Source organism: Melanotaenia boesemani, chromosome 13, assembly GCF_017639745.1.
Source record: "Melanotaenia boesemani isolate fMelBoe1 chromosome 13, fMelBoe1.pri, whole genome shotgun sequence".
Classification (NCBI taxonomy): domain Eukaryota; kingdom Metazoa; phylum Chordata; class Actinopteri; order Atheriniformes; family Melanotaeniidae; genus Melanotaenia; species Melanotaenia boesemani.
In genome coordinates this window covers 9,063,727-9,073,448 of record NC_055694.1, presented here as the reverse complement: position 1 = coordinate 9,073,448, position 9,722 = coordinate 9,063,727, and the positions used below count along the sequence as shown (strand labels likewise).

The following is a 9,722-nucleotide window of genomic DNA, read 5'->3' as shown; positions in this document are numbered from 1 at the left end:
AAAACCTATATATGAAATAAATTTGAATCTATATATAGATTCAAATTTATTTATTTATTTGCTTGGGGGTGTAAGCTTTTTTTTTTTTTTTTTAATTTAGTCTTTTTTAAAATTGTTTTTATCTTTTTAGATTTTTTTTTAAGATTTTTATTTAATTGTGATTTTATCTTGAAGATTTGTTTTTTTATTTTTATTTATTTTAATTGAATTTTTTTTTAGTTTTTTGGTTAGGTTTTGGTTTTGTGGTTTTAGATTTTTTGTATTTATTTTGTTTTGTGATTTTGTAGATTTTTTTTATCTTGAAGATTTTATCTTGAAGATTTGTTTTTATTTATTTTTATTTTTTTTTATTTTTTTTAGTTTAGTTTTTTTGGTTAGTTTTTGGTTTTGTGGTTTTAGATTTTTTGTATTTATTTTGTTTTGTGATTTTGTAGATTTTTTTATCCTGAAGATTTGTTTTTGTTTATTTTTATTTTATTTAATGTATTTTTTTTTTTTTTTTTTTAGTTTTTAGTTTTTTGGTTAGTTTTTGGTTTTGTGGTTTTAGATTTTTTTGTATTTATTTTGTTTTGTGATTTTGTAGATTTTTTTATCTTGAAGATTTTATCTTGAAGATTTGTTTTTATTTTTATTTTATTTTTTTTTTTTTTTGTTGTTTTTAGTTTTTTTGGTTAGTTTTTGGTTTTGTGGTTTTAGATTTTTTGTATTTTGTTTTGTGATTTTGTAGATTTTTTTATCCTGAAGATTTGTTTTTATTTATTTTTATTTTATTTTATGTATTTTTTTTTTCTTAGTTTTTAGTTTTTTGGTTAGTTTTTGGTTTTGTGGTTTTAGATTTTTTGTATTTTGTTTTGTGATTTTGTAGATTTTTTTATCCTGAAGATTTGTTTTTATTTATTTTTATTTTATTTTATGTATTTTTTTTTTCTTAGTTTTTAGTTTTTTGGTTAGTTTTTGGTTTTGTGGTTTTAGATTTTTTTGTATTTATTTTGTTTTGTGATTTTGTAGATTTTTTTATCTTGAAGATTTTATCTTGAAGATTTGTTTTTATTTTTATTTTATTTTTTATTTTTTAGTTTTTAGTTTTTTTGGTTAGTTTTTGGTTTTGTGGTTTTAGATTTTTTGTATTTATTTTGTTTTGTGATTTTGTAGATTTTTTTATCCTGAAGATTTGTTTTTATTTATTTTTATTTTATTTTATGTATTTTCTTTTTTTTTTTTAGTTTTTAGTTTTTTGGTTAGTTTTTGGGTTTGTGGTTTTAGATTTTTTGTATTTATTTTGTTTTGTAATTTTGTAGATTTTTTTGTAAAGTTATTTTTTCCGTGTGGTTTTAGATTTTTTTTTATTTTATTTTTTTGTAGATTTGGATTTTTTTGTGTGTTTGCAGTTTTGTGGTTTCAGACTTTTGTTTTTGTAGAATTTGTGGTTTTATCTGTTAGAATTTTTTGTAGGTTTTTTGTGGTTTTAAATTTTTTTGTAGATATTTTTTAGACTTTTTTCGTTTTTTTCTTTTTCTGTCTTAAAACATCTAAATGTACAATCCATTAAAATTCTAAATGTCTGTTCTGTAACGCGTCCTTAACAACTTGATGGCACACTTCTCTAAACCGTCTGCAATCGCAGAAAAGAACTTTCGAATTTTGCTCTTTTTGGGTTTAAATCGGACACTTAAATGGTATTTCAGAGAGGCACTAAGGGCGTTATCAAAGCGTCCTTCTGGTGAAATTGCTGCTTCCAGGAGTTTTTTTGGCGATTTATATAATTTGTAAAGGTCTTTTACTACAACTTTGGCTATGTCATGAATATTTTCTGTGTTGGTGACAATGTCACTACCTTCCTCCAAGTCAATTTTATTAAGTACAAGAGTCGCAAGCCTTTCTTTGATAGTTAAGAGGGCCATTGCTGATTTTTTGTCCTTACATTTGGTATTTGACGCAAGCATTATAAGTAGCGCAACAATAAGACTGTCTTTAAACTTGTCAGCCTCAGTAGATGAAATTGATTCTGATGTTTCTTGAGGAGGCTCCTCTTTTTCTTCAGTGAATTCATTTCTTGAAATGCTTCTGGGTTCAGTTTCTTCTCTGGAATGTGATGTTTGACTTGAAACCGATGTTGAAGTGAAAAGGTGAGAGGACTCTGATTCAGTCGAGGTTGTATCTGATAACGGAATCCCTTCTTGAAAAAGATTTTGAATGTCAGAAAGGGTTTCTAATACTTTTTTGTCCACTTTTTCTTCTGTTGGTTTTTCCATTCCCACATAAGCTTGCTGCAGAAATTTTACAACTGCATCCTCTGTCATGGAATAAAGGACTTCAGGAGCAAAGGTCCTCTTAGTTCCCTCTTGTATCTTTCTTACTTTTGAAATCACTGAATCTGAAAGACATTTACCTTCAGGTACAATAGGTATCTGATAAAAATGCCCAGTCATAAGATGATCATACATCTTATCAGTTAATTGTCTGGCAAACCTCTGCAATTCTTCCCTAAGTTTGATGTTCTCCATATCTTCTGAGCGGTCGCCTATTTGTGCTGACTGATAAATCTTAAATATAAAATTGTTCAGGTCAGTTTTGAAAGTGTCAAAACTTACCTGGGACGTTTCCTTTTTCATAACAGTGATCAGTCTTTTCTGACTTGTCGCAGGTAAGTGCGTTAATTCAGGCTTCGGATATTCTGATACAACCCCTGGTATGATATAGGTGTCTTCATGTTGTCGGGAGCTCAAGTTCTGATTGATATCCACAACAAATTTTTCGTCTTGAGTCCTAAATGACGTTTTCAGATTCGTCTTCATCTTGTCAAAGTGGTTTTGTATATTATCTACGCAGCATTTCTTGTTTGGTGTAATTTCCGGGATGTTTTCCGATATTTTACAGCACGATCTCGTATAATAAGTTTTTATTTCATCAGCGATTAACGCTAAATTAAAATGTGCTGCATGTGAAACTCTGCAGAACCCTGGAGAATCCTCAGGTGCCGTAAACTCAGGGCTTTCGATGTTTTCTACAATAATGCTGACAATTTCAGCCGCTGTACTCTGTGCTGAAACAGTTGGTTGGACGGGTGAAGAAGCTCGTTCATATTCCTCACTAAAATTTGGTGATTCTGATTTGGACCTCTTGCTTAAAATGTCGCTTATAGCCTCTGTTGCTGACTGAACAGAGATTAACGATTTGTTGCTATCAGTTGACCGTGTGACAAATGGTTTTGATCCTGCGCCTGTTCTTGAGAATTTCCCAAGACGTTTTGCAAGGCATGTTTGTAAACATAGACCAGCATGATGAACCATGCTGCAAAGATGCCTGATATCTCCCATCAAGGAGCAAACATATATAGCAGGTTTTGAAGGAAGTTCCTTTGTGCTTGTTACTTCTGAAAGTATCCTATAAACTTTTCTTTGTATTTCAATTCCTGCCATTTCTTGTAGTTTTTGTGCATGTAAATCCAAATCCGCATCTTTTTCGAGAGGTGCATTCAAATACGTTGAGAAACTCTCCACAATAGAATCTCCCACCTCTGTGTTAATGACAGGTAAAGTTTGATCCTCTTCACTTGACGGAACACGCTCTCTAATCTTTGGAAGCACGATTTTTAAGATTAAAGTGGTTACGGTTTGTATCACTTCTGCTAACAGACCTGCAAGAATAAATTCTACCTCTGAGTCCATTTTTCCTGTAGACAGCAAAGCCCACTGGGCTGCTGAAACTTTTGTAAAATACTTATTCACAATTGGAATAAGATCCTCCTTTTTGATGGAAATCGTTTCGTTTTCTTGAGTAAATTGAGACATTTTGAATTTTTAATATTTCTTGAATCGCGTTACAAGATATGATAATTGTGGGCTGGTGGACTATATATAGCCAATATGTGACGTAATAAAGGCAACGTGACAAAAAGACATCGTCCTCACCAGGCCCCGCCTATTGACGTCATGTATGCCCCATACATATGCCCCGCCCATTTTTGCGTAGGTGTCCAAACCCAAAAATAAAGGTTTCCTAATTAGTCTGTGTCAGACACCTAACTTGGCGACCCCAATAAAAAACACCTATATGAAAAGTAAAACGGTCAAGCTTCTCATCTGGTTAACAATCATGTTTTCTATTCAGTGTTTATCTCCACAAGATTTTTTTAATGTAATTAAAATTTAATGTAATGTAATTTTCATTATCAAAACTGACACTGGTTATTTATGTGCTTAAGAGGCAACAAAAAGTCAAAATACTTCAAAAATGCCATTGACACACTTGATCGTTCATGTTTAAGCCATGTACAAAAATAAAACTGCACATTTTTGCTGCACAAATATAAAAAACTAACTGTCTGACTGTACACATACATAAACGTCGTCATGTGTCTTATCCTCTGTGATCAGCTGATCACCGTCTTCTCCAGCCTTATGTTTCTCCTCTTTGGTCTGCAGCTGACAGCTTTCCTCTCCAGCATCAGGTGTTCTCTTCATGGTCTGTACACACGTGGACAAAATTGTTGGTACCCTTCGGTTAACGAAAGAAAAACAATGGTTACTGAAATAGCTTGAATCTGACTAAAGTAATAATAAATAAAAATTCTATGAAATTTAACCAGTGAAAGTCAGACATTGCTTTTTAACCATGCTTCAGCAGAATTATTTAAAAAAATAAACTCATGAAACAGGCCTGGACAAAAAGGATGGTATCCTTAATCATTTTGTTGCACTACCTTTTGAGGCAATCACTGCAATCAAACGATTCCTGTAACTGTCAATGAGACTTCTGCACCTCTCAGCAGGTATTTTGGGTAAAAAGCAATGTCTGACTTCCATTGGTTAAATTTTATTGAATTTTTATTTATTACTTTGTCAGATTCAAGTTATTTCTGTGACCATTGTGAGTTTTCTTTCATTAACCGAAGGGTACCAACAAGTTTGTCCACGTGTGTAGCTCTCCAGTGTCTGCATCCTGGTGGACTCCATCTCTGCTGCTTGCAGTGTCTCTTTCCTCCGCTGATCTCGTCTTCGTCTTGCAGAGCGTGCAGCGTCTGTGGGTGTAACTGATGTGTGTCCTAGAAGCAGGGATGGTGCCCAATCTGAGCCAGCCTCCATCATTTCTTAAGCTGGTTGACCTGCAGTTATGTTTGCTGTTATTAAAAAACTAGTTAACATTGGGTGCTTCCATTACATTTCACAATCTTAACCACTTAATCCAACCAGTTAACCATCCCATCAGATCTCACAGAGCACTCTTGGTATTTACCTGCATCTTTAAAATCATTCACTCTGTGACGTTCTAAGATGATTAAATAAAATAAACACTAATCAAACACAAACAGATGAACCCATTTCTATTTCCCTCCCTCTTTGCCTGTAGTTTACGATTGAAGTTAGCCAGTGTGACTATAGCGACTTTAAAAAGCCAAATAAAGTATATTCATTAACATTACTTACACAATAAAAACAACAGCAACAACAAAAACTCTCCTACTTGCCATTATAAAAATGCCAAGAGCAAACACGCATGAAGGGAGATGGTGTTGAAAGTGATGTCCTTCCCTTACCGCTGCGACCCAGGCCATCCAACGCCTCAGTTACATCCTCAACCTGCTGTCCAAAAACCGAAAAAAATCTAAAGTTGCCTTTTCTACCTTTTTTGTCGTGGAAAGGAAAGACTTCTTTTCTTTAGTGGATTTTCACCCACAGAGCACACTGTTTCACAATAAAAAAAAAAGAAAAAGAAATATTTCACAGCTCAGAACAATATAACACTGGGAATGATTGAAAAGACTTTTTGAGAATGGGGGAGAGCCTGATAAGAGTATGTATCCATTCCACCCTGCTGATAAAAACTGTTTTGAGTTGGAAACTGAGATGCTTCATTTTCAATAAAAGCAGGAAAAAGTCTGCTATCAAAAAAAGTGCAATTTTCTAAACCTTTCACATTTGTCACAACTGACAATACTTAAAAAATTAACATGATTTTCTTATTTTACACTAAACTAAAGCAACATACAAGTTTAATTCTAACTCTGACTGTAGATTTGTGGATGTGCCTCTAGTAAACAAGCACTGATCATTAAGCATGCTTGAAAATAAGACTTGTAGTAGAAGTGACCGGTGGACTAGCAGCTTTCTGGCAGTGTCTGTGCATGTGAAAAGGGGTTTTGTGCTTCACCAAGTATTTCCATAGCACAAGTAACCCAGGTGGAGAGGTGCATGCTATGTTTTACACTGATGACTTTCCACTAAACACTAATCTGGATGAGAAATAAACTGGAGAAAATGAGCATTTTGCACAGAAGTGAGGAATATCTAGACTGCCAGATTTAAAAAATAGTACCATTAATTTACCTATAATAGAGTTAAATTACAGTTCCCCTTTTAGTACCAAATACAGAGGATCTTTTTAAATCTCATAAATAGTGTGAACAAAATTGGAAGAGATCCAAAGTCATGGTTCAGATTCATCTTCCAATTTCAGGTTAATATTCCACAAATGCTTTGAATAAGCTTAGCTGATTCCTCACGTTCAGCCTGACACATCCAGATTCAGAAGTCAACCACAAAGACGCTCAGAGAGTAAACGTGGGGTTGTACTTCCTGACTTCCACAAGGAGGCGCTCTCTCTCCTCGAGGGCCTGGTTGAGGGCAGCCTGTGCATCACAAAGCCGGGACTCCAAGGTTTGTCTCTGCAAATGCAGGATTATTGGATTGATTAGTGACAGCTGATGCTTTGACTTGGCAATTTCCACCCAGTGGGTTTACAGTACATCAGATTCTACGACAGATGGGTGTAATTACAACACTATTACACAATCCTGTGTGCTTAGACACATCTCTGCTTTGTTTATGTGGAAAAGTGACAGGCCACCAGTGATAAGGCTGTATTTAACAGAGGCAGTGCTCATCTAAAACACTAGCAGAATTTGAATGTCTTAATTTGACCAAAATACAGAGAATGCAAACTTTAACCTTTTCAAAGCATCATAAACACACACTGTTCAGTTTTTATGAGCATCTTCACTCATTTTACAACATTGAACAAAGAGTAACTGGAGTTTGTTAGACCCTAAAGCAGTGACTAAAGTCATGTGCTGAATATTTTGGAAAATATTTGAAAATATTTTAGCAACCAGATGCTATACGCAGTTCTCACATTTGGAGTTAGAAAGGGTGTCGAAATAATCAGCAAAATAATACTGAGAAGCACAATAGAAGCAGAAAATGTGCTTCTATTTCAATGTTGAATTCCATATTAAAAATATAAAAACCTTTAGTAGATTTTAATAAAGTAAATCTAGAAACAAGACAAGACAACCTTTAAAAATGAAAAAACTTTTAGACTATTTGGGAACTTTATTTTATTTTGAGGAAATTGGGAAAAACTATTAAAAAAAGGGTAAAAATGTCAGTTATTTCTAAAATCTTGGCTACAAACTTAATGAGCTTAAACTCAAACAGAATCCAAAATTTCTTGGTCTCACTTACGTCACACTGCTGTTGGACATGGTTGTAGCTGTTAGGGTTATTACAGCCAACCACAGGAACATCTGCTGAGGATTTAGAGTCTGCACCTTCAGCTGCAATCAGGAAGGAAACAGATGAGTGCTTTGACAGCTGATGCAGGAAGGTTAACTCTGGTTTTAAGGTTCATGATTCTCTATCTATTTAGGTGTAGTCACAATGCCGTCATTACATGTTTAAATATAGCACAAAATTTAAGTTAAAAAACAAAGTTTACCTTTTATTCTCATAAAGCCATCATCACCTCGCTCAAGGACTAGCTGATCGATAACAAATTTGGCCGGGACGGGTTGGGGGGATGTAGGGTAGATCCTGGGGCCATCGTCCTGAAACAGGAAAAGAACACTTATCAAACACAAGGAAAAACAAGACTCACCACAGCATACATGCTAACTATGTGCCAACTACTGAAACAAAAAATTGTGATAGTATATGAAATGTATTCTGCACTTATGATGATCAAATTTGAAGAGTGAAGCTCAAAATGGATTGGTACGTGATACTGTCATTGGGATATTGTCAACCTACCTTCATAGTAATGGTGACATTACACACTTGTAGCCTCATTGGCTGTCCATCAACACTAAATTCATCTTCAAGGAAAGGACCAATGTTAGCCACCGTTGAGGCTAACAGGTCTGCCTGGCAGTTTTGCACCCTCACGTCCAGAAAGCCCAGCGACTCGGCCAGAGCAGAGCGCTGAGCTGCAGATGGGCCCATTTCTGCCCGCATGCACAGTGCAGGTGTGTCCCTGTTCGTCTGCCCGTCCTGCCTCTGAATCGGTTCACCTGCAGAAAACAGCCAAACGCTTACATCCCAGCTAAATGCTTACAAACAAACAAACTAGGTTCTCTCTTTGCTGAGACCCTGTGTGTATTATATAGAGACTACATTTGGATTACTGCAGGCAGGACACTGACAACCCATAAGCTATTCCACACAACCCTAGTTCAAAGAAAACTAAGCATCTTTTTAAGGTTTTAAAAAGTACAAACCAAATTGAAAAAAGCCTTTTTCCTGCATGAGAGATGCAATCTGCCAAATAGTAAACCATCTGATTTGTAAACAAATCCCTGATTAGCAGACGCCTGAAGTGATTTTTACATGGCAGCACTAACTCTGGCTACCTTGTAATTGTCCAGCTAGAAGGTCTGACTGCTTGACGTTGCCCAACTCCACATTGGCCAGATTCTGTGCTTGGAACGCCATGACTTGGTCTTCACCTTGTGCCTCCATGGTACAAGCTGTTCCACTCAGGATCAGTAACAACACTGAAGACTGCAAAACAGCAAAAAAATTAAATGATCAAATACTTGCTCTAGGTACTGAGTACTGTGCTAAAGTACAGTGATGACAAATTCAATCAGACTATGAAATCTGTTCTAGGATCACAGTAACCCACCATGTCCTGAGACATGTCCTCAGTACTTTGCGAGAGGGAGCTGCTAAGATCAGCTGATGAGCCTCCTTCTGTCCCCGGGGCCGGGCTGCCTCGACTGCCCACAGGTGTATTGTTGGGACGCATCGACTCCATCCCTGATTCTATAAACACAATACAAGCTTAAGCTGGAATGTCTTCTCAACTTTTTTTCCATCACAGTCTGAAAACTTGGTAGTGTCTAAACACCTGAGTCCATGAGAACAACAAAGTTGTCGCTGAAATCACTGTCAACAGAAAGACTTTCATCAGGCAAGCTGCCATCCAAGATGGCACTATCAAAGGATTGCTGGGAGTGTGACTGCTTCATGGGCTGTTGGCGCAAAGAGGGGGAGGAATCTTCTGAACGCTGACCTTGTTCCCTATAAAAACACACATGCACACACTCTGTCAGCAAAGCACAAGCAAACAAAAGCATGAGGTGCACAGTACGAGCTCCATAAACAACATACTTTGTCTGCGTGCTGAACAATTTGCTCACACCTGAGCCACGACTTAGCATGCTAAAGGCATCTTTTGTAATTGTAAATGCCCCTTTAGTCAGGTTTTGTGGTTTTAGATTTTTTTTGTATTTATTTTGTTTTGTGATTTTGTAGATTTTTTTTATCTTGAAGGTTTTATCTTGAAGATTTGTTTTTATTTATTTTTATTTTATTTAATTGATTTATTTTTTAGTTTTTAGTTTTTTGGTTAGTTTTTGGTTTTGTGGTTTTAGATTTTTTGTATTTATTTTGTTTTGTGATTTTGTAGATTTTTTATCTTGAAGATTTTATCTTGAAGATTTG

General features: G+C 35.2%; 1 protein-coding gene across 4 annotated transcripts; it reads right to left on the bottom strand.

Annotated features, from left to right (window-relative positions):
- Window positions 1–6,000: 6,000 nt before the first annotated feature.
- Window positions 6,001–9,475, bottom strand: LOC121650992 (UHRF1-binding protein 1-like). 4 transcript variants are annotated; one of them, XM_042002830.1, is made up of 8 exons: window positions 9,390–9,475; window positions 9,127–9,299; window positions 8,902–9,041; window positions 8,627–8,777; window positions 8,028–8,287; window positions 7,717–7,825; window positions 7,464–7,555; window positions 6,001–6,664 (listed from the first exon to the last, which is right to left on the bottom strand). In XM_042002830.1, exons 1-8 carry the CDS (start codon window positions 9,437–9,439, stop codon window positions 6,548–6,550), a joined length of 1,092 nt encoding a protein of 363 aa, XP_041858764.1. In that variant the 5' UTR covers window positions 9,440–9,475; the 3' UTR covers window positions 6,001–6,547. The 4 variants fall into 4 exon arrangements, with proteins under 4 accessions (XP_041858764.1, XP_041858765.1, XP_041858766.1 ...); XM_042002831.1 differs by having other exon boundaries at window positions 8,902–9,035; XM_042002832.1 differs by lacking the exon at window positions 7,464–7,555.
- Between the last annotated feature and the right edge of the window lie 247 nt (window positions 9,476–9,722).